Genomic DNA, 23632 nt, shown 5'->3' with positions numbered 1-23632 from the left:
TTTTTTTTTAGTTTACTTTGTATCCTGCCACTTTGATAAAGGTGTTTATCAGCTCTAGGAGTTCCCTTGCGGAGTTTTTTGGGTCACTTATATAAACTATCATATCATAAGTTAATTTGTCAGAAATGAGTCAGCCAAGAAATATTGTCTCTGTTTATGGAATTGTTGTGTTCAAATTTTACACACATGTATCTACTAGAGAAAACATAACAGCTCTAGTATAAGTCAACCAACACCGTGGGGCTGAATTATATACTTGCCTTCTCTTCTTCCTCACTGATTATGAAATTAAGTCTTTTGAACTCTTTAGTTTTTAAACTGAATGCAGCCAGTTAGTGACGGCACATGCTTTAATCCCAGCAATTTGGGAAGTAGAGGCAGATGAATCCCTGAGTTCAAGGCCAGTCTGGTCTCTCGGTGGATCCCTGAGAGCAAGTTCCAGGACAGCTAGGATCACACAGAGAAACCCTGTTTAAAAAAAATTAATGGAATGGCTCTTCCCACTTTGGCCATGTTGAATACATCTCTCCTTTTTTATTTACACACACACACACACACACACACACACACACACACACACTCACACACACACAAGAATGGAGGAACTTAATATTTCCTAAAGCAGTATCATTCACATATACATAAAAATAATTGCCGGCAAAAGGAAGTTAATAACTCCGGCTTCTGCAGGCTCTCTCACCAGGATTGACTTAACCATAATGTAAACTCTGAACATTTGGCAGTGTTCTCAACTTGGCCATATTATCTTTAAGAAGAATGCGTCTCACAGGCAACAAAACAGCCTTGTTTGTAAATCCAATCAGCAAGCCTGTGAAACCATACATTTCAATATAATTGAAACCATTTATATTTAGTTTATTATTGAGATGTATTTGCCGATTCCTACGTTTGACTTTTTGTCAACATATTTGGTTTAAGCAGTGTTCTTTTCTTCTCCCTTATTCACCTCAGAGCTTTGTTTGCTTACTGAGCTGGGCATGTCTGATCATTTCCTACTTACCATTTGTTCACCCATTTCTCTGATGGAGTTAACTCTGTTCTGAGCGCCTGGATCTGTGACTGTCTTTTCCTTCTTCAGGTATCTTCTGCAATACTACCTAGTAGTCACTGAATCCCTTTGGTTTGTGTTTATGTTGGAAAGTCTTTATTTCTCCATTGTTTTTTAAAGGTAAAATGGGTGAGTATGGCAATCTTGGTTGACAGCTATTTATTCTCAGAGCTTAAAAAAAGGTTTGAAGCCTCTGCCCTGAGAAATCCAGTGTTGGTCTGACCAGATGGTCTTTGAGTTGGCATTTTCCTCTTGAGTACTCAGAATTGTGTCTTCGTTCTCTACTCCTGGCTTTTTGACTATAACGACACTGAGTTATTCTTTCCTAGTCATGTCTATTTGGGTTCTAAATTACACTTGTTCATGGCTGCCCTCTCCTTCCCTGGATTTGGAAGTTTTCTGCTGTGTCCCTCATCAAATATGTTTTCTTTCCCTTCCATTTGTAGTCAGGCCTTTTTCCACCCATAGGCTCTTATTTTTGGTTTTGTGATTGGGCCCCAGAATTCCCACAAGCTGTGGCCGTGTATATCTTTTTCTTTTATTAGTCTCTGAATATAATATCTCCTCAACCTCAAGTTAAATTCCTAATGTTTTTTTTCTACTCCTTGCCCTAACCTGATGGTGGCTTTTCCTTTCCAGTGCTCTGTTCCATACGCTAATGGCAGCTCTTCCTTTCCAGCGGGCTCTGTTTGATATGCTGAGCTTTTCATTTCCGGCCCTTCTGCTCAGCTGTTGCTTTGTTTGCTGCTTTCAGACGCTCAGATTTCTTGGTGAATTCCTTGGTGGTGCTGACTTTTCTTGCCCAGGTTCTGAGGTTCCTTCTTACTTCTTGATCTGCTTGTTTGAATCCACTTTGATGACACTTATTATTTTTGATTAATACTTTGACATATCAGCTATTTCTGTATCTTTGATTTAGTAATTAAAGAGATGCAGTCTTATGGAGGAGTTACGACACTTTGTTTTTTCTTGCTTCTTATGTTTCTGAGCTGTGATTTGCTCATCTATTGGAATATTTGTCTCTTTCAATTTTATTTTTTTCCAAAAATTTCTCCCTGAGTGTTGGGGAAAGCCGACATCTTGTCTGTACTTTCCCACTTCAATCATTGCAGGTGTTTGTGACCTTGGAGAGGTGTGGGTGGTTCTAAAATCAAGCCGCTGTGTGGCTGTAGCCAGCCACAGGGTGTCCCTCAAACCAAGGATACCCTGACACTCTCTCCCTGGAGGTGGCATCCATTTCCACAGGCTGGGGCTAAGTTCCCAGACTGCCCGCCCCCTTTAGATACTGTCACAACCCAAGCTGTCATGCCCATCCCCCTGGCCAACAGTCACAGATGGGAACTCCCATGACCACATCCTCATCTTCCCTTCGTCTCCTAAAGCAGCTAAGGGAACTCAGGGGAAGACACTCTCAAGCATTCTCATTTTTACAGAAGATATTGCAAAGCATACCGATGAAAATGCGTAGAGGGGGGTGTACAGAAGGAAATAGGCATCCTTGCCCTTTCCCAACCTCCAGAAACATCTCTCTGTTGAGCTATCAAGGAAACTCTGTGAACTCCGACCTTTCTAGTTCCCGTGCAGACTCTATTTAATGTGCAATGGTCTAGCTGGGGAAGCAATCAAGGGCTGTCTGCTCAGGGGCCCCCTGGCCTCTGTGCGTGAGTGCGTGCGTGCGTGCGTGCGTGTGTGCATGCATGTATGCAAGGAGAAAGCCAATAAGCAATATTTTTCCATGGTTTCTGTTTCAACCTCCTGCCTTGAGTTCCTACTTTGGCTCGCCTATGTGGCAGACTGTAACCCACAAGGTGAAATACACCCTTTCATCCACAAGTGCTTTGGTCATGGTGTTTATTGCAGCAATAGAAAGCTAACTAGGACATGGAAGATAATTCTAGATTTTGTGCCCTGCCTTGGGGAGAGGCCTGTGAGCCAGGAGCCAGGGATTAAAACAAAAGGTGTATGTTGTCACACCTTGAACTGCTTGCAGCAGCATTCAGGGATACCATGTCCTCTCCTGGTTGAGTACATCAGTCTTCACTTTTTGTTTACCGTGAGTACATATATGTTCGTTTGCAGGTGCCCATGTGTGTGTACACACATACCCATGCGCACGGAGGCCATAGGTCAACCTCAGGAGACATTCTTCAGGAAGACACTGTGTTCCTTGAGACACACTTTCTCACTGGACCCTGGAGCTCACTGATTAGGAAAAGCTGGCTGACCAGCCAATTATAGGGATCCACCCCTTCCTCCCTAGCACCGGGGTTATAGGCATGGATCACCACGCCCTGCTTTTTTTTATATAGTTCTATGACTTGAACTCGGTACTTGTGCTGTCCACAGTGAGTATTTTGCCAACTGAGATGGATCCCTGAAATTTTTGACTGTGTGCAGCCTCTAGCTTCTCCACACAGCTGTTTCCTGGGTGTACTGGGTAGCGGGTTGAGTGGTTCCGTCCCTATGACATTCAGAGTTCTGCCCAAGTTGTGCCTGGACACACTGTTGCCCGCTGTACCAGGGACCTCCTAGTGCCTGGGATGCTGCAGTCCAGGGTTAGACACAAGGCCCAGCAGAGGGGGTTAACTGCTCCGTGATCAAGAGCAGCTGTAGGGAGCAGGCAGGGCCAGTCCAAGCTTCTTCCTGATGGACAGGCAGGTGGGTCAGCCAAGCTGAGGCACTGGTGGAAAGGTACAGGACTTGGCCAGAACATCTGGAAGCCAAGGGACAGTGTAGACAGGTACCAGGGTCGGCCTCACGTTGCAGGCCAGTGAGATCACCAGGGAGCACGGGGACATCCTGGCTGTGGAGTGTGACCTGTAGAAGAAGGAAGCAGTATTGTGCCATGTCCGCGGACACTTCCCTCCTACCTCAGCTCCAAAGGTGAGGGATCCAGGACCACCCTTCCCTCCAGACGGAGGGGATGGTGCTTCTGCAGCTGGCATCACTCTGTTTCCAGTTCCCTTGTCCTTCAGCTCCTAGCTTCCAGAACATGACCACTGTTGCTCCCTCTTTTTAATCTCCTAAACATAGCTTTAGATGAGGGACTTTGTGTGTGTGTGTGTGTGTGTGTGTGTATGTGTGTGTGTGTTTCGGAAGGGCAAAATCAGATTCAATCGAGTGTATTAACAAGAGGCTCTTGCAGCCGAGCCTATAATAAGCTATAAGTGGTATATTGATTTCACAGGACAATTTCCTGAATCACGGGGAGGGGGCTTGGACATCTGCCCCTACAGATGCTGCCCAACCATCAGATACACACGGGTAGCTGTGTCCTGCAGCCTCTCCAGCCCCACCCAACAGCACCCTGAGCGGGTTGGAGACGGTTCTGCCAATCACAGCACACTTGTGGAAAGAGTTGTGTGGTACCCACCAGACACTGGGCTCCTGGCCGTCTGGGACTGGCCCTGGTGCAGCAGACAGGGAGCTGGTTGGCTGGATTCTGCTGTGGAGCATTACACACCTACCTTGGCTGTCTAGGCCAATGTCTTAGGGTAGAATGTGGCCTCTGCTCAAAACTCGTGGTGAAAGAGAATTAAAGGGGGTGATTAAGCAGCCTAGGCTCTGTGGAAAAGGTGACTTTAGTCAGAGGCCCTGTGAACGATGTCCTGAACACAGGCCTGCCAGTGGGTTTTAAAAAGGGACTAAGGTTTAGATAGACCAAGTGGGATTGGAGCTCCAGGCGGAGACAAACTGGCAGCAAAGGCTGGGGAGCGAAAACAGAGCTTGTGTTTGTGTTCTGAGGTTCTAGCCCAGCGTCAGGCTCCCTTAGCCGGTGTCCCATCCAAAAGATGGCTTGGTGAAGGCAAAGCATGTGCCCAGCTGGGCTGGTGCATGCCACTCTCACCCTGTCCTATCTGTCCCCCTCCCCCTGACCACCCTTCCTCCCCGGCCCAGGACCTGGACGACATATACCAAGATGCAGCCAGCAATGTGCTACTGGCCCTCTGTCGGCATTCGTGGTCAGCGGTAGCCAAGCACTTGGAGACAGAGCTCCTGACGGGTGTCTTCCCACACCGCAGCCTGCTGTATGTGCTGGGCGTCCTGTCCTCTCAAGGTACGTGCTGCCCTAGGATGAGTCGAAGACCAGGCAATGAAGGGAGACCGTGAAGGGCCTCTGGGATCACTCCTCCCCATGGCCATGGCTACACGTGCCACCCCAAGCCCCTGCAGTCTAACCAGCCCCCTCAGCAGCTCTGAGCCCATGCCTCATGACCCTTCAGCAGCCCTGGTCATGCTAGGGACCTTCCCACAGAAGGTCCTCTGCACCACTGTCTGATAGAGTCCAGGAGTTGGCCCAGACCCTGTGAAGTTGCCTCTCCGCTTTGACCCTTCCATACAGTGGCTGTTTCACTGGTCCCCTCCCTTAGCCACACAAGGAAGATGAGAATCCCAGCTCAAAGAGGTGGTATTGGTGGTCAGGCTCACCCAGGCTGCCCTGGACCCTCCCCTTCTGCCTGATCTCATTCATTCACTCTTGACAAGCATGTGCTGTCCTTATGACCGCCCAGTTGGGAAGGTGCAGAGCTGTGACAGGGGACCAGCTGCCCAGAGGCCACTGTAGGGCTACCCAGAGGGCTTCCTGTAAGAGACAGCCAGTATGAGCCACATCCAGCCAGGCCTTGGTAGCAATAGGTCAGCAGCTAACAAGTTCAGACAGAGAAGAGGCAGAAGTTCTGGAGATTTTATGCTCAAACCTGGGACCCCCCCCCCAAAGCAAGCCCTTCCTACCTGGTGGAATTTCCAAATTTCCCAGAAGACCTTCCTGTAGACAGAAGTTTCTGTCCCACTAGGTTCTAGAGCCATTCAATCCCAAATAAACACACAAAGGCTTATATTTATTATAAACTGCTTGGCCTGTTGCTCAGGCTTATTACTGTCTTTCTCTTACAACTTAAATTCACCCATAATTCTTATCTATGTTTAGCCACGTGACTTGGTGCATTTTCTCAGTAAGGCACTCTTATCTTGCTTCCTCTGCATCTGGCTGGAGACTGCCTCTCTGCCTTCCTCTTCCCAGCATTCTCTTAGCCTGGTAACCCTGCCTATACTTCCTGCCTGGCTACTGGCCAGTCAGCATTTTATTAAACCAATATGAGTGACAAATCCTTACACTGAACAAGAGCATTATCCCACATCACCTTCCAACCCCACAAAGCGTCCCTTCCCAGCCTTTTTTCCCCATACTTAAAGGGACCGCAGCCCATCCCAAAGGACCATGCTCCCTCCAAAGGGCCCCTCCAATAACTTCCAGCCCAGATCTCTGGACCCCGAACTCCATTTCAGCTCATGTCCTACCCTACCCCCAGCCCTGTGGATCCCACCAGGCAAGAGCAGGCTGGTGTCTGGGGGGTGTAACCTGGCCTGTAACCCACTCCCTTCTCCCACAGAGGAGCTTCTCAAGAAAGAAGACAGAGAGAGCTGGAAAGATCTGCTGTCCCAGGTATAGAGGTATCTCGTCACCCCAGACTTTCTGAGGGACATCAGTGAGGGAGAGACAGCTGTGAGAGTTCACACGGGAGCCCCTGCTGTGGCCTTGGAGGAAAAGGGGAAAGGGAGAGGTGGGGAGGATGAAGGGGCGAGAAGGAGGAAGGGGAGATAGGTATGGCCGGGGCATAGACAAACAATTTCCACTTACAGATAAGCACATAGCCCAGGGGCAGGAGGTAGCTTGACCAAGGATTTAAGTTGTGGTCACTAGACACTCAGCACAGAGATGTGACACTCTGTGTCAGCACAGAGAAGACTCTCAACACAATCAAACCCTTGCCACTCATACCTGGGGGACCAGAAAGGACACAGGGGCCAGAGTTAAGACTGGGAAGGACAGAGACCAGCTAAGGTCCACTGGAGGTGTGATAGCATCAGAAGCAGTGTCGGGGCAGACCTATCTCTGACCCTTTCCCAAGTGAGGGGCTTGTCCTGGGCTCATGTCCAAGGTCAACTCCTCACAACTGTGGCCTGGGCTGACTTCCTTTGCCTCTCTGGGGCTTAGTTTGCTGATCTGTAAAATGGGGTTAGAGGCAGTTGGGAAGGGATGTCCCTCGGTGTTGGTCATCAGCGCTGTGGCAGGCAGCAGACCGAGAAGCTGGAGTAGGGTGAGGAGATGGAACGGAGCAGCAAGACTGGAAGACCAGAGGCATCGTTAGCCACGTTCATGTGATGGGCGCTCCTCGCTACTGGGAATAGGACTGGCTGTGTATCAATGCCTGATTAAATTTAAAGGGACTGAAACCAAACAAGACTTTCTATGACCGAAACATAGACGAGGTCAGTGTTAAAACACGTCTGAAAGCATTCCAAATGCTTGGAGATCAGTCAACTCACTTCTCAGTAAAATACGGGAAAGACATCTGAAGGAAAAGTAAATAATATTTTTAGTGACCATTAATGAAAGCATTTGAACATCCTGAGACACAGAAAGCTTTTTGTATTAGAAAGGGCATACAGCTTCGTTGTTGGAAGCTACCAGGGGAGAGCAAACTAAACCCAAAATAAACAGGAGGAAGGAAAAATGCACTCAGAATGCCATAAGCTTGAGACCAGCCTTGTCTACCTAGCAAGTACAGAGAAAGGAAAGATGGCTAGACTGATTAAGAGGGGGAAAATCGCTTTCAGCGAAGAATAATTAACGACGGTACAAGCATATTACTTATTAAAGGATTCCCTGCAAAACACAGATTACCAGAACTAAAACAAGAGGAAAGAGAAGGTCTCAGTAGTCCTGTTTCTGTCGAAGAAATGAGAATGACAGTGTGGGATCTTCTCATTCCAAGGCAAGCCAGCTGTTGCAGCAAGCACACCAGTCCCTGGACAGCGTGTTTGCACAAGAGTAAAGAGCTTACTCGCTGGCTGCCTAGCAAGTGGACACAGGAAAGCAGGTCTGAACTCCACCAACAAGGCCTGGGGACAGGTGACTGGGTCACACGTCACCCCAAAGCATGTTAGGTGTCACAGTCGCATGACAGTGACCGCAGGTGGAATGGGATGTCTGCTCAGGACAGCGGTTTCCCCCTGGGTTTTGTGCCCAGCGAAGAAAACTCCCAGTGATACTTAGAAGAACTCCGTGAGGCTCTGCACACCCTGCACATGCCTGCACAAAGTGCACAGCAGCCATCTTGCTCTAGCCTCAAACTGGAGACGCCTGGAGCTGGCAGATCCCCCAACTCAGTGTCTACCTCAGGGAGCCAGGCAAAGAGAACACTCCTGAACCCAAACCAACCCAAACCAACCAAATTCTACACTCAAAAAAAAAAAAACAGGAATGAGGTCCTGGTGCAGGCAGCAGCATGGATGGATCTCAGAAACACTCACCCTTAGTGCAATTCCAGAAATTCCACTGACTTAGGATATCGGGAAGGGTCCTGCTGGAGCTCTATGCAGACACCAGTAGCAGGAAGTAATGAATCTCCCAGTTCTAATGTGTGTTCAAATCTCTTACCCTTTGCACTGTGAATTCTACTGTATGTGAACTACGCCTGAAAGTTTTAAGTGATGAGAGCACCCCGTGAGTAAAGGTACTTGCACCAAACCTGGTGAGCTGAATTCAATTCCCAGGACCCACATGAAGGAGAGAATGGACTACCTCAAGTTTCCATCTGACCACACACATGCCATAGCACAAGTACACACTCACACACACACACACACACACACACACCACACACACACACACACACACACCACACACACCACACACACACACACACACACACACCATCATCACCATCATCACCATCATCACCATCATCACCATCATCACCATCATCACCATCATCACCATCATCATAAATTAAGAGCATTTTTAATTTTATTTTCATTTTATGTGTGTGGATGCTCTGCCTTCATGCATGCTTGTGTACCAGGCATGTTTCTGCAGAAGTTAGAAAAGGGCAATGGATCCCATGGAACTGGAGTGACAGATGGTTATGAGCCACCATGTGGGTGCTGGGAACTGATCCCAGTTCTTCCAGAAGAGCAGCCAATGCTCTTAACTACTAAGCAACGTCTCTGACCTGTGTGTCTGTGTATGTGTGTGTGTGTGTTGTATGCAATATATATATAATATATAGTATGTGTTATACATGCAATGCATGTTGTACATATTATGTACTGTATAATACATTGCATATTATATACATGATATATCCATATATACATTAATTGGGAATAAAAAGGCTTCAGCGTTTCAACTAGTTAGGTTTTTCTAAGTGCAGTGGTGCCTGCCCTGTATCATCCCTGACAGCTCAGCTCTGAAGAGAATGTACAGCACACACACACACAGACACACACACACACACCTGCTTCTGGGTAACCTGGAGGCTTCCAAGCACAAGCAGCCACTGTGCTCTGAGATTAAGCTGGCATCTGTTCTGTATCCTAGAGTGCGGGGAGAGGACCAAGAGTAGGACCCAGCCCAGACAAGCACGCTTTAATCAGGTTCTGCCATCTGTAGAGAGCAATTGCCATCTCAGGGCTGGGAGCTAGGGATGACACAAGCAGTCCTACCTACAGGGGGCGCTCTAAGTTAGTCTTCTTCCCTGCAAGGCAGTCCCCCTCAGGTTCACGGTGTCTCTAATTTAGGACTTCTTTAGGGTAAATTCCTAAAAGTTTAGTTGCTTAGACAAATGTATTTCAGGTTTTAATTGATGTCAATGTTGTTTTTTTATTGCTGTTGCCAAAACCTTCGCACATACACAAAGAGCTGTCAAGTGCTGTAATTAAAGAGCACTTTAGTTACAGAACTGTTGGGCATCTTCAGTGCTGTGCTCACAGGGCCTGGATGAAGGAAGAGACAGTACACACAAGCTGTGTGGGGCTGACACTGTTGTAGAGACTTCTTTAGTAAGCAGCGCACATACTCAGCGATCAAAGGACTAGATGCATGAGCCAACAACAGAGTCATTTACCGTGACCAAGGACTACACACATCACCATAATTGTGTGTGTCAGATTGGACAGTTCTGGTGGTTCTTATCCTGTTCCCACCAGCATCACCACATTACCACAAAAAAAAAAGAAAAAGAAAAAAAACACATGAACAAAGAAAGACACTATGACAGCCACAGTAGAAATTTCCCAGATCCATTTCGACTTAATGGGACCATATTGTCTGTGGTCCACAGTTGGTGGAAATGACATTATGCATCTAGTCTTCGTGCAGTCTTGGCTCAAGTTATGCCATTACTTTAATTTCCATTTTTTTAAATATTGTCTATTTGTTCGGGGGAGATTATAAAGCATCACATGAGTGTGTCTGTGTGCACGGCCATCTGAGCATCGGCTGTCTTTCTCTATTGCTTTCTGCCTCAATGATGGTCTCTAACTGAACCTGAAACTCACCATTTTTGAAAAACTAGCTGACTAGCAAGCTCTCCCCGAATCCACCTGGTTTTACTCCCCCCACCCCACCCCACACACACCTCTAGTGCTAGCATTACAGACACATGCAGCCATGCCTGGTTTCTTTGTTTGTTTGTTTGTTGTTTTGATTTTTATGTGGATGCTGAGAATTCAAACTCAGGTCCTCAAGCTTGCCCAGAAAGCTCCCTTAGCCACTGAGCCATAGTCTCAGCCTCCAGTTTCCACTTTTTAAATATTTGACGGGTTGAGCTTTTGCCACCTTCATCAGATGTCCCCTTTTGTCACTTTCAATCAGAGTGTCATAGATACTTATCTATTGCTGTGAAGAGACATTATGAACAAGAAAACTTATAAAGGCAAACATGTAATCGGGGGCCCGCTTGAGGTTTCAGAAGGTCCGTGACCACCATGGCGGGGCACGTGGCAGCGGGCAGGCAGTCACACGCCGCAGTAACCGCTGAAAGCTCACATCTGCTCCACAAACAGGCGACAGAGAGAACAAACTAGAAATGGGGTGGGCTTTTGAATCCTCAAAGCCCACCCCCAGAGACACAGCTCCTCCAAAAAAACACAACACCTCCTCCTAACCCTTCCTAAGTGGTCCCAGCAGCTGGGAGCAAGCGCTCAAACACATGAGCCTGTGGGACCATTACCATTCAAACACATGAGCCTGTGGGACCATTACCATGCAAACCACCACAGGCTCACAGCCATATCGTCATGCAAAATTAATGTAATCCAACTCCAAAAGACTCCATAGTTTTCACAGTCTCAACGCGGCTGAAAAGTCCAAAGTCTCACCTGAGACTCAAGGCAGTCTCTTAACTGTAACCCCTGTAAAATCAAAAAGTAAATTACACACTCCCAACAGGCAACGGCACAGAATGGACATTACCATTCCAAAAGGGAGAAAAGGGACACCTTTTCTCAACTGTATGTTTCAACTTAGTTTATTTTTTTAAACAAATTTCTTTGAACATTTGTCAGTATTTTATAAGATTTGGGGGTTAAGAGGATATCCCTAACACCAGAAGAATGTTGGAAACAAAAACCTCAGAGTTGTTGACTTGTGGAATCTGGGGATATTGGAAACGAAGATCTTTACAGGCATCCTGTTGACCTAGGGTGGGGACTTCCAGAATCCTGCATCTAGAAAGGGCATTGCATTCACTCACTTGATTGTTCATCTCTCTGAGAAACAGTGGAGTACCCACCAGAGTCTACCACCCTGCCAGGCACTGGCACACACTTCAGATGAAACAGACAGAGTCCTGCCTATGGTTCCCACCCTGTCTCAGGGCCACTTTCACTGACAAGGCTGGTCTGAGCCCTCTGCTTATGTTGGGAATCCAGACTCCCAGACTTGTGGATGTCCTGACATATCTGGGGGCACCTTGAGGAGTGTGTTCCCCGTCTCTGAGATCCATCCAATGAGCAAAAGAGCTGAGTCCTGGAAGCCCAGGGAGGGGTAGACAGGGCATGATGGAGTCAGGGCTGTTGGGCTGGGGGCGGGGGTAGTGCCTCCAGCCCTGCCCGCCCCACCTGCTCACAGATGGCCAGAAAGTCGGTGCCATTCCTGAACACAGATGTGTGGTCCAAGGAATTGCTGTGGACCCTTACCAAGTCTGGCCGGACACAGCAAGAGCACACCCCAGAAAAGGTAGGCCCACTGCCCCCAGAGACCCCAGCCTGCTTGCCGCATAGGCCCATGGGCTCGGTCATAGAACACATGGTCCTTGAAAGAAATATGGTGGGGCCTAACGGGAATAGGAACCAGGCCTGGGCAGCTAGACTAGAAGTGTCTCCCTCCCTCACCAGAGGCTGGGGTTTAAGGCCACCCTGGGGCAAGATGGGAAGGGAAGAGAAGGTCAGGGAACCCAGGGAAGTTGGTCACAGGAGCTCAGGCCAGGTGTGTCCCACTCAGGACAGTATGTTGAACCCCACAGGACTTCCTGTTCACCTACTATGGGCTAATCCTTCAAGCTGAAGAGAACAGCGCCACCATCAGGACACACCTCAAAACCCTCTTGGAAACGTCTCACCAGTGGCCCAAGCAGAGGGAGGTGAGGGCACAAGCGGCGGGGGGCGGGGTAAAGGCACAAGGTGGGGGTGAGAAAGCCCAGTCTCCTTCGGTCCTCTAACTGCCTAGCCCAAACCTTAGCTTTGGCCATGGTCATATACTGCGCCCTGATCCTGATCATGAAGTGACTTGCGCTAGTCACCTACTGATCCCTGATTTCCATCACACATTGGAATCCTGTCACACACTGTGCCCTGACCCTGGTCACACATTGAGCTCTCCTGAGTCTTGTCACACTGAGGTCCCCATCCTGGTCATACACTGGTCCCTTATAAGTCTCATACAATGGGCTCTCATTCCAGTCACGTTCTGAGCCCTGGTGCTAGTCACATCCTAAGCTCTCGTCCTGGCTACATGCTGGGCCCTGGTCCTATTCATGGGCTCCAGTCTTAGCCATACTGTCAGAGCCCTGATCTGGTCACACACTGAGCCCTGGTGCTGCTCACAACCTGAGACCATGAACACTCACTGAGGCCTGATCCTTGTCTTATACTAATCCCTGGCATGGACTCTAATCCTGGTTACATTTTGAGCCTTCATCTTGCACATCCTGATCTCTGCCATCATCTCACAATAGTCACTGATCCTGGTCACACCCTGAGCCCTGAGCCCTGAGCCCTGAGCCCTGAGCCCTGAGCCCTAAGCCCTGAGCCCTAAGCCCGAGCCCTGAGCCCTAAGTACTGAGCCCTGAGCCCTGAGCCCTGAGCCTGAGCCCTGAGCCCTGAGCCCTGAGCCCTAAGCCCTGAGCCCTAAGCCCTGACCCTGAGCCCTAAGTACTGAGCCCTGAGCCCTGAGCCCTGAGCCCTAAGTACTGAGCCCTGAGCCCTAAGTACTGAGCCCTAAGTACTGAGCCCTGAGCCCTAAGTACTGAGCCCTGAGCCCTGAGCCCTGAGCCCGAGCCCTGAGCCCTAAGTATTGAGCCCTGAGCCCTGAGCCTGAGCCCTGAGCCCTGAGCCCTAAGTCCTGAGCCCGAGCCCTGAGCCCTGAGCCCTGAGCCTGAGCCCTGAGCCCTGAGCCCTGAGCCCTAAGTCCTGAGCCCGAGCCCTGAGCCCTGAGCCCTAAGTCCTGAGTCCGAGCCCTGAGCCCTGAGCCCTGAGCCCTGAGCCCTGAGCCCTGAGCCCTGAGCCCTAATCACAGCATAGACCCTGACTCAGTCACAAACTAAGCCATAACCTCGTCCCTGGGTTCTCGTACATATCTTCATTCCTGCACCTGAGCATGTCTGTTCAGAGCTGTCATGAGAGACAGCCAACCCCAAAGGCTTCCTCTGTACCCCTTCCCTCCCCAACCCCACCCACAGACTCCACAAGAGACACCTCACGGGTGTCTCAGCTCTGAGTTGTGTGTCCTAAAGTGTGTGTGAGTCCAGGGCGCAGACTCTGGGGCCTCGCCCACAGGGCATTGCTCTCACAGTGGGCCTGGCTGCAGTACGCCACTTGGATGATGCCTGGGCCGTCCTAGAACAGTTTGGAAAGAGCACACCCATCAAGTGGAGCCTGCAGAGCTTCTCCCTGAAGGTATCAACAGGGCTCTCGGGCTTGCAGGGAAAGGAGAGGCGGGGCATCAAACCCCACACTGCCTGAAGGAAAGCATAACAACCACTGTGGGGTTCTGGCTGTCACTGAGGCTAGGATTTATGGACAGGGGACACCGGCCTGAGAAGTGCTTACGAACACTGGGAGGGACTCCATGTCACTCCATGCACCTCACTGCACTCTGCGCGGCTCCCCCTGGAAGACACAGTGCCCAGGGCCCGCTGCACGGGGTCCTTGGTGGGGGAGGCCTCTTGATGCTTTGCAGATCTGCTCATGCGTAACCCCGCATCCTAGAGAAGGCCGGAAGCCTCCAGTGGGTCTTCGCATCTGGCAGAAGCGAGCCTACAGAACCGAGGTGCCTGCCTCAGTGTCTCAGAGGGTACCTGGCACTGATAAATAATATCACATGCTAGTGCCCTGGTGACATCTGAGAGGAGAGGTGACTCTGGGCCACACCCAAGCAGGAAACTCCCCTTGGCTCGTTACTGTCTGTCTGGGTAGGAGCATGGTATTTTCAGGGACCCCGAAGTCCACAAGGGTGTGATGTGCCAGACTCTTTAAGAAAAAGGTGCTGGACTATAGGGAAAGGGCTATCACAGGAGACTCCCCAGCTCTTCAAGTTCCAACAGAACCAAGTGCCCTACACATAGCCCTTGGTGTCCTAGTATAATCAGTCCAACCCCCTAAAAAGCCAATCCCACTTCTGCTGTTCTCATTTGGTGAACAAAGACCCTCTAGACACCCCCTCCCACCTTGCTGGGATCAGGGTATGCCCTGTCACCACTCCAGTAGACTGTGGGCAAGGCCTGACACCGAATCCACCCCTGCCCGGCCCCACGGCCAGAGCCTCGAGGACCTGCGGTGGAAATGGGCTGGCAGCACCATCCTCCTCTCCTATGGCCAGATGGCAGCCAGGGCCAAGAGCCACATCCTGCCGTGGGTGGACAACATCCTGTCCAGGATGATCTTCTACTTCCGCTTCAGCTCCTGGGTACAGGTCGCCTTGTCCCCGTCACCCCAGTCCCACACACCCTCCACAGCAGAGCCGGGTTCCAGCTCCGCTCTGCCCCAACTGCAGAGTCAGGGACCCACGGCCACCTGTGGCCTATGCCCACCTCCCCACTTCCCCCAACTCCTGGAATCACACCAAAAGGGAGCTCTTACAAAACAAATGCTGGGGCCTCACTTGAGGAGGGGTTGTATACTGAGAGGCCTCTAAGGCTCTCCACAGCCCGGATTGTTGCAAGGGCCACCAGCAAGACTTTCCCGTCAAGGCTGTAGCCACCACACCCCAGAAACCCTCACAGGCCCCTCTTGTGTTTTGACCAGGCTCACATGGCCAGGCTCATGTTTGAAACAAGAGCATGTGCCCCTTCCTGAAGAAAGCCCCACCCACAAGTTCCCAGCCCAGGGTCTCTGCCACATCCCTCTCACCCTGACCAACTGCACCTGGAGATGGTGGCCTTGGCCTCCCTTCTTGCTCTCTCCACAAGCTCCTAGGCTCTCAGCCTAATCTGTGCCCTGGGGCCTCACTACACAGGATGAGACCCTGAAACAAAGCTTCCTTACGGCCGTCACGATGCTGGTAGGGGCCATCAGCCGGAGTGAGGGTGCCCACAGCTACGAGTTCTCCCAGACTAGCGAGCTCCTGGAATGTCTGACGGTGCGTGCCAAGCCCTGCGCTCAGGCAACCCTCCTAAGCAGAGCCCCCTCCCTCAGACCAGCAGCTACTCCGGGTACAGGAAGCCCCCTCCTCCGGCCCATCTGGAAATACTCCAAGTCCTCCCCTCCAGGTTCCATGGGTCTTGCTGGGACCCTGAGCCGACCAGGGATCTCACGGTACAGCCGATGCCACTGAGGCCCAGAAAGGCTAGTTCATGCTATTCCGCATGCTTTCTTGGCCCAGGTCCCCCAGACCAACCTATCTTGCTTCCTAGATAGACCCTCTGGGACAGTGGGAGAGGCACAAAAGACTGGGCAGTAGTATCAGGAGAAAAGGACATTGATCAAGACAGGTGGCTCCTGTCCTCTGCCTGACACCCAACAGAAAAGGGGAATAATTTCAGAGGAAGCCAGAGTCAGCAACCTGGAGCTAGCACAGGGTGGGGCAGGCAGCTAGGACTCAGGATCCAGGACTTGGACTTGGCCTGTCTAATTCCAGAGGCCACACTGGCTCTCTAAGGGGGGAACCAGGTCTGACTACCAGATGGATAAAGACAGACAGCATCACCGCCCCAGTGGCATAGCGTGATGAAATTCTGAGGTAGGGCTAAGACTTGGTATCAGAGGTGGAGTCAGTTAGGCCTGAGCCTCTGTACCGTCTCCCGGGGACTTACAGATACTAATGGAGAAAGAGCCCCAAGACACACTGTTCACCAGCATCCGACAGCAGACCATCCACGTTGTCTCCAGCCTCTGGTAGGTTACAGTCTGTGGGGACTGCCTTGGCCCCCTGCCTGAGAGGCTTTCTGGACGAGGTGGAGGGAGGTCACACACAAAGGCCTTGCTGGACACAGCTTGGAGCTGAGCCGCTGGAGGCCAGGGGCAGGAGTGGGACTGGAGCATTAATCCTGAGCACAGACACTCCAAACAGTGAGCTGACTCCCTCCTCCAAGTAGGGAAGAATCTAGGAGGAGGCCAAAGAGAAGCTGTCTCTAGACCCAGCCAAGCTCCAGGAAGAGGGAGGGAAGGCTGGTCCAGAAAGCTCAGGAGCCCCAGAGCCAGAGACGCAGGTCCCAGTTTGTGTCTCCACGCACAGATCAGGGAGGAGGTTGGACCGGGAGACCAGAGGTGCCTGCTCTCAGACCACGGCGGGCAGTCCACATGGCCTTTGGCAGGGTGGCAGATGCAGCTGGGTGGACATCCACTTGGACTACCGCATCCCCAGGTGCCTCTCCTCTGCCAACCCACACATTCACCAATGCACAGTCACTGTTGATCTCCGGGTGCTTGGGGACTGTTTGGTCTCGTCGGACCCAGCTGGAAGCCAGCAACAAGCACCGCTGTTCTCCAGACAAGCTCCTGGAAGTGGAAAGGCACACCACACACAGGGCTGGGAAAGAGACGGAAGTGAGATGGGGAGGGAAGTAATGCCCTCATGAGGCAGAGGAGTACGAGAGCCCAGCACTGTGTAAGAGAGGCTGATTGACAGCTGACAGAGTGTTGATTCATAGAACGGTCCTCTAAGCCCGGAGCTCTGCTAGAGCCCAGGGCATGGCCTGAGGCTGACTTAAGTTGGCTGAAAGGGGACAGTTAAGCCAAGTCTGACATGAATGAGTCGGTGAGCCCTGCAGGTACTTGGCTGCAGGAGCAGCTCCCTCAGAGGCCCTCAGCTGGCACGTGCTTGAGCTGATTCAGCACCAGTAGAAGACCAGGGGGGTAGATGTGTGCACCAGTCCTGGTGAGAAGCAAAAGGCTGTAAGGTTTGCACCGTCAGAAACACATGCAAGGGGATGCCGGAGCCCTGACCACTGCCCTCCCGGTCCCAGGCCCTCAGGACCCTTCACCTTCCCAACAGTGCTCTGAGGCCACCCATGGATGTGGACAGGAAGTCCCGGCTCCTCTCCGTCTGCTTCCGCAGCGTCTTTGCCCTGCCACTGCTGGAGGCCCTGGAGAAGCACACCTGTCTCTTCCTGGAGCCACCCAACATCCAGGTACAGCCTGCACTTAAGCCCAGGGACACCAGGCTCCGTCTTCTGTGTGTGGCAAGGTAGAGAACACGGCCTGGCCACTCCACAGGCCGGGTAGGGGTCCTAATGGCCCTGGGTCCCCGTTTGTCCACCTGGGACATGGCCCATTCTCATCATTTGGGCCGTGCTAGGGTAGGCGTCTTACTGGATGTGTGCCTGTTCAGGAGTCCGCATGGTCTCCTTGCTGACCTAAAATCCATGTCACTCACCACCGTGCTTCCCTGCCTCCAAACCCTGCGGTCACCCAAGGAATTCACAGAGGAGAGGGGATGGCCCTCTCAAAGAGATGAAGTCCCTGCTATGGCAGGGACTCAGGGACTGGTCCTGCCACACTAAGATGATTTACGGAGTAACCGTCCCTGCAGGGTGGGCGGCATCTCACTCACACCTGCCTGCCTAGGGTTAGTTCTCACCTGTTTAACACTAAGCAGGCCCTGCGGGAAGATGCTTGCCATGACTCATGGCTGCCACCAGAGGGCGCGTGAGATTGTCAGGCATAGTCCCAGCCCCGTGTGTCAGGGGCAAAAGGCAGGACAACTTTGTAAAGTGAACTCTACAGGAATTTAAGCATGGTGAGCCCTCCCCACCTCCCCACAGTGACTAGGGAGCAAGAGGAACACATTTCAGAAGAATAGACAGTAGGAATGCCACCTTCTGAACCCCCTGCCCCAGGACCCCTACTTATCTGTGAAACGGGGCTCAGGCTGCATCAGGACAGATAAGCACTGTGGTAACGGGAGGAGGAGTGTCTGCCTCGACATCTTAAAAAGCACACAGTGACTAGAAGACTCCTTGACCCTGCAGGAAATGCAACCAAGGACTGAGTGTCAGCACTGGGAGCCAGGAGCATTGATCCAGGTCCCTGTTTGTCCCCACTCAATCTGTCTCCTGCCCTGTCACATGGGACTAGCTGCCTGTCACCCCTGTGGAGAAACACTAGCCTAAGAAATGAAGCCATCAAGCCGGGCATTGGTGGAGCACGCCTTTAATCCCAGCAGAGGCAGAGGCAGGCGGATCTCTGTGAGTTCAAGGCCAGCCTGGTCTACAAGAGCTAGTTCCAGGACAGTCTCCAAAGCCGCAGGGAAACCCAGTCTCAAAAACAAAAAAGAAAGAAAGAAAGAAAGAAAGAAAGAAAGAAAGAAAGAAAGAAAGGAAGGAAGGAAGGAAGGAAGGAAGGAAGGAAGGAAGGAAGAAATGAAGCCATCCAGATCACCAAATAGAAAATGGCCAGAGCTCCCTCATGAGAGTCTAGCTGGATGTTTCTGTGACACACACACACACCTGAGCATACTAGCAGCAAACATTGCTGAGGGTCCCTACATGAGACCGGAAGTCACATCAGCCATACCCAATAAGATGCTACTATGCAAAAGCACTTGCCACTCAAGAACAATGACCTGAGTTGAATCCCAGAACAGACTCCTTAAATTTGTCCTCTGAGCTCCACATGTGCGCATGCATGCATACACAGACACATATGCTAAATAAATAATGGAATTAAAATGTACTAAGATTTTCAGGATGAAAAATGCAGCCCATTGCTTCCAGTAAATGTTTCCCTTTTACCCTGAGGTCCTGGGGCCAGGCAGGCCTGGTCACATGTCTACATCTCTATGGGACTGCTGGGACTGAATTTTCCCTAGGGTAAATTCACTTGGGTGGGTTCCCAAGGCTGTTCTGGCCAGTCTCCACGACTATGTGGCAAGCCCCTTTGCAAACACAGTAATGAGCTCTGTCAGTTTCGGGAATCTGGCCTGGGGACATGCAGACAGTGGATATTGCAGCAGGCTTGGGCCTCATCCGTACAGGGCCTGGCTGACCTCCTCCCTTCCGCAGGGACTATACAACCAGACCATGGAGGCCATGGACCACATGCTGCAATGCTTCATGACGCAGAACCCCACAGCCAATGAGCTGTACTTCCTGTTGTCGGTGAGGGCTGGTGGCAGCTGGGGGGCGGGGCGGGGTGCACAGCTCTGGCCCAAGGATCCCAAAGAGGGCACCCCACAGGAAGCAGACCGGGCCAGTAGGCTTCCCATGCCTAGAGGTTTGAGTGTCTGGAGGGGACAGGGAGACATCAGTCAGCCTGGCCAGAAAGGGATCTGTTGAAGTGGCTTCCCTGCCATCTGTGCACAGACCACAGTGTGCCCCGAGGGTGTGGATCCCACAAACCCCCTCATGTGCCCACTGGGTGTCCATGGGTGGGGGGAGACCACTCAGCAAATACTGAAGGCCTAGCAGCAGGGCCTGTGTCCAGTGGAGAGGGCAGCTCCATCCAGGCCAGAGGTCAGGGCCCACTGGAGTTCCCAAGGAGCCCTGAATGAAAACCTTAGCAGCCATCCCTGAGAAGAGGACCCACAAGAGGGCCTGGGGCCAAGGAGAGGCAGGAGTCAGCTCCTTAGGTCACAGCAGAGGTAACTTTGGAGCCTGGAGGGTAAGGGGTTAGGATAAGGTTCAGTAGAGCAGGGGCAGGGCCTCATCAAGAAGCCAAGAGCAGAAACAGGAGCGCCAAGCCCTGTGGTACCCAGGTGGAAATCGGGAGGGAGAACACAGACGAGGGAACCCCCAAGCAACAAGCATGCCAATCTGGGAATGTGCCCAGTGGCGATGGCTTCCACCAGCGAGAGCTCACAATGGCTTCCCCACCCATTGCTGAGCCACTCCATCTCCAATACCCTACGTCTAGGTCAGCTGACCCCTCAACTCAAGCCACGCAGGGGTCTAAAATCAGTGGCCACCCTGTGCCAGAGGCAACCGCATCCCTGTTTATGCGTGGAAGAGCATTCTAGAAAGGGCATCTGGCACACAGCGGGCTGAGAGCTTGGGGGGGCGTGTCTCTGCTGCACAGGAAGTGGCCAGTCATGAAGGGTGGCTCTAGAGACAGGGACTAGCTAGGGAACAAGGAAAGCTGGACATGGAAGTGGTGAAAACCGGGGAGCTTTACTGAGGGTTGGGCGTGGGGGGCCATCTCTGGGGCCTGGCACAGCCTTGACTACGCCCACCCTGCAGCACCTGTATGTCTGGCTGTCGTCAGAGAAGGTACACGAGCGGCAGCGGGCTGTGCACAGATGCACGACGCTCTTCAAATTCCTCAACCATAAACGCTGCCTAAACGTAAGTACCATCGCCCCAGCTCCTCACCTCCCTAGACCCTGCCTACCCTGTTCTCTCCTCCCTAGACGCTGCCTACCCTGTTCTCTCCTCCCTAGATGCTGTCTACCCTGTCCTCACCTCCCTAGACCCTGCCTACCCTGTTCTCTCCTCCCTAGACGCTGCCTACCCTGTTCTCTCCTCCCTAGACGCTGCCTACCCTGTTCTCACCTCCCTAGACGCTGCCTACCCTGTTCTCTCCTCCCTAGACCCTGCCTACCCTGTTCTCTCCTCCCTAGACGCTGCCTACCCTGTTCTCACCTCCCTAGACCCTGCCTACCCTGTTCTCTCCTCCCTAGACCCTGCCTACCCTGTTCTCTCCTCCCTAGACGCTGCCTACCCTGTTCTCACCTCCCTAGACCCTGCCTACCCTGTTCTCTCCTCCCTAGATGCTGCCTACCCTGTCCTCACCTCCCTAGGCCCTGCCTACCCTGTCCTCATCTCCCTAGACCCTGCCTACCCTGTCCTCACCTCCCTAGACCCTGCCTACCCTGTCCTCATCTCCCTAGACCCTGCCTACCCTGTTCTCTCCTCCCTAGACGCTGCCTACCCTGTTCTCTCCTCCCTAGACGCTGCCTACCCTGTTCTCTCCTCCCTAGACCCTGCCTACCCTGTCCTCACCTCCCTACATCCTCACCTCCCTGGATCTTCGCCTCCCCAGGTTCACGCCTCCCCAGGTCCACGCCTCCCAATCATGCCTCCCCTGCTCCTGGCCTCCCCAGCTCCCTAAACATATGCCTTCAAGGATAGGGCCTCCTGCTCGGAAGAACACCTATGCCCCTGCCTCCAGGCAGGGTGGACCCTGAACATCCTGCTATCTGACTGAGCTCCAAATCAAGGGAGTCTCAATAATATCCTTTTTGTTGTTGTTCTTTTATTTTTAATGGAGTAAATAACTTTTTAAATTTTAATTTTCTGGAATTGAGCCCCCCAAAAAAACAACTCCATAATGAAGATAAATCACATTTTAATGTGGTCAGATGTGGCTGTGGGGACTGGAGAGATGGCTCAGCAGTCAAAAGCACTGACTGCTCTTGAAGAGAACCTGGATTCAATTCCCAGCATCCTCGTCGTGGCTCACAATCCTTCATAACTCCAGTTCCATGGGATCAGGCACCCTCTTCTGACCTCTGCCAGAACCAGGCACACATGTGGCGCACAAATATACAAGCAGGCAAAATACTCATACACATAAAAGAAAGATAAATCTCTTAAGTGTAACTATGGTCCACAGAGTGGCTACTTATTTTGTAAATATTTTGGGGGGGTTGTTTGTTTTTGGTTTTTTGAGGCAGGGTTTCTCTGTATTGTTTTGGAGGCTGTCCTGGAACTCACTCTGTAGACCAGGGTGGCCTCGAACTTACAGAGATCCGCCTGCCTCTGCCTCCCGAGTACTGGGATTAAAGGCGTGTGCCACCACCACCCGGCTTTGTCAATGGTTTTATTAGCTCCAGAATTGAGATAAAGAAAGAAAAGCCAGATAGTTGGGCGTGTCTCAAAAAATCAAGAGAAAGGATAGAGAGGGAGGAGCCAGATAGTGTCCTACAAGGTCACAGTTGGATGCTGTCCTAAAACCTTGACACTCTGCAGTTTTTTGTTTTGTTTTGGGGTTTTGTTTTCTTTTGTTTTATTACATTACCCCATTCCCTTCCCTTGATTACCAACCCTGCCACACAATTGGAGGGATCCTCTGGCAGAGGCCATTCTGGGGACACAATGAGCCAGTGGGATGCTGTAGGTATACCTACCATCAATGCTATGCTCTCTACATAGACAAAGGAGACCTTCAGAAGGTTTGGGCAGCTGGTGGCCATGCTGGGGATCCTGTGCCAGGATGCAGACAGAACCATCCAGTGCTTCAGCCTAGAGGCCATGAGCCATGTCTATCAACTTCTGATGCACTGGAAAGGTGAGTGTTCTCAGCGCCCCAGCACACCTGACGCCTCCCTCCCTCCCTCAGCCTGAGCAGACACATCCCAGTGTTCCTGAACTCCACCTTTCCCCAAGGCCACCCTCAGGCCAACCTTGACTTCAGCCATAACCTAGCAACACAACCCCTGAACCCAAATACACACAGGCCTGATGCCAGTTACTAACGGGCCCAGCCTGACCCACTCTGCCCTGCCCTTACCCCTGCCTGCCCTGACCAGCAGGAGAAGTTCCAGAGTTGGAAACGGAGAACCTTCAGGAACACCCTCTGCCTGACGCAGTTGGAGCTGCCCTCTGGAGCAGTGGAGACCAGAGGGGCACTCTTCTGATCCCCCAGGATGTGGCATCCAAAAACAGCAGTGTCTTCATGAGCAGCAACCAAGCCATCAAGGTCAAAGCCTTTATAGTCTCTCTGGATGGGTGGGCGCATAGCCAGCGCTGACTGCCACATCTGTGGGTGGCGAGAAACACATCCTTTTCTAAGCTGTTGTAGGGGAGCCAGGCAGGTTGGAAGGACACCAGCACACACTAGACCATGTGTACCTTGGACGGGAGCCTCCATGGTTTTCTCAGATCCCTTTCTGAAGTCTATCCAACCTTCTCTAGACTGTTTTCCTAACTACAGCCCCCACCCCTTTCACACCAGGGTTTGAAGTGTGCTATCCTCAGAAGCCACAGCGGAGGCTGTGAGATGGGGACTGGTGTCAGCTTCAGGGCCCATGCTAAAGCAGGATCCGACCTGTGAGTTCAGGAAGTCTGTGAGGCGTGAGCTCGTGCTTGCTCAGGTTGGGCGTGAGCTCGTGCTTGCTCAGGTTGG

At 51.7% G+C, this 23632-nt stretch overlaps 1 protein-coding gene across 6 annotated transcripts in view; it reads left to right on the top strand.

Moving 5' to 3' along the window:
• The window catches only part of LOC101844510 (maestro heat-like repeat family member 5), a 76980-nt gene that overhangs the window by 23939 nt on the left and 29409 nt on the right, over positions 1-23632 (top strand). For 4 of the 6 annotated variants that reach the window (XM_040736299.1, XM_040736301.1, XM_040736300.1 and 1 more), the window contains exons 5-17: positions 4967-5126; positions 6460-6512; positions 11985-12092; positions 12379-12495; positions 13910-14029; positions 14814-15038; positions 15588-15710; positions 16386-16465; positions 17565-17700; positions 19573-19668; positions 20746-20850; positions 22660-22795; positions 23037-23206. In XM_040736299.1, the coding sequence (XP_040592233.1) occupies positions 4967-5126; positions 6460-6512; positions 11985-12092; positions 12379-12495; positions 13910-14029; positions 14814-15038; positions 15588-15710; positions 16386-16465; positions 17565-17700; positions 19573-19668; positions 20746-20850; positions 22660-22795; positions 23037-23206 (1629 nt within the window). The remainder of the gene's footprint in view (positions 1-4966; positions 5127-6459; positions 6513-11984; positions 12093-12378; positions 12496-13909; positions 14030-14813; positions 15039-15587; positions 15711-16385; positions 16466-17564; positions 17701-19572; positions 19669-20745; positions 20851-22659; positions 22796-23036; positions 23207-23632) is intronic. The other 2 variants (XM_040736302.1, XM_040736298.1) reach the window with 2 other exon arrangements.

The sequence above is a fragment of the Mesocricetus auratus genome, unplaced genomic scaffold (genome assembly GCF_017639785.1).
Source record: "Mesocricetus auratus isolate SY011 unplaced genomic scaffold, BCM_Maur_2.0 Super-Scaffold_100055, whole genome shotgun sequence".
Taxonomy (NCBI): domain Eukaryota; kingdom Metazoa; phylum Chordata; class Mammalia; order Rodentia; family Cricetidae; genus Mesocricetus; species Mesocricetus auratus.
This window is presented reverse-complemented; position numbering and strand designations above follow the sequence as displayed.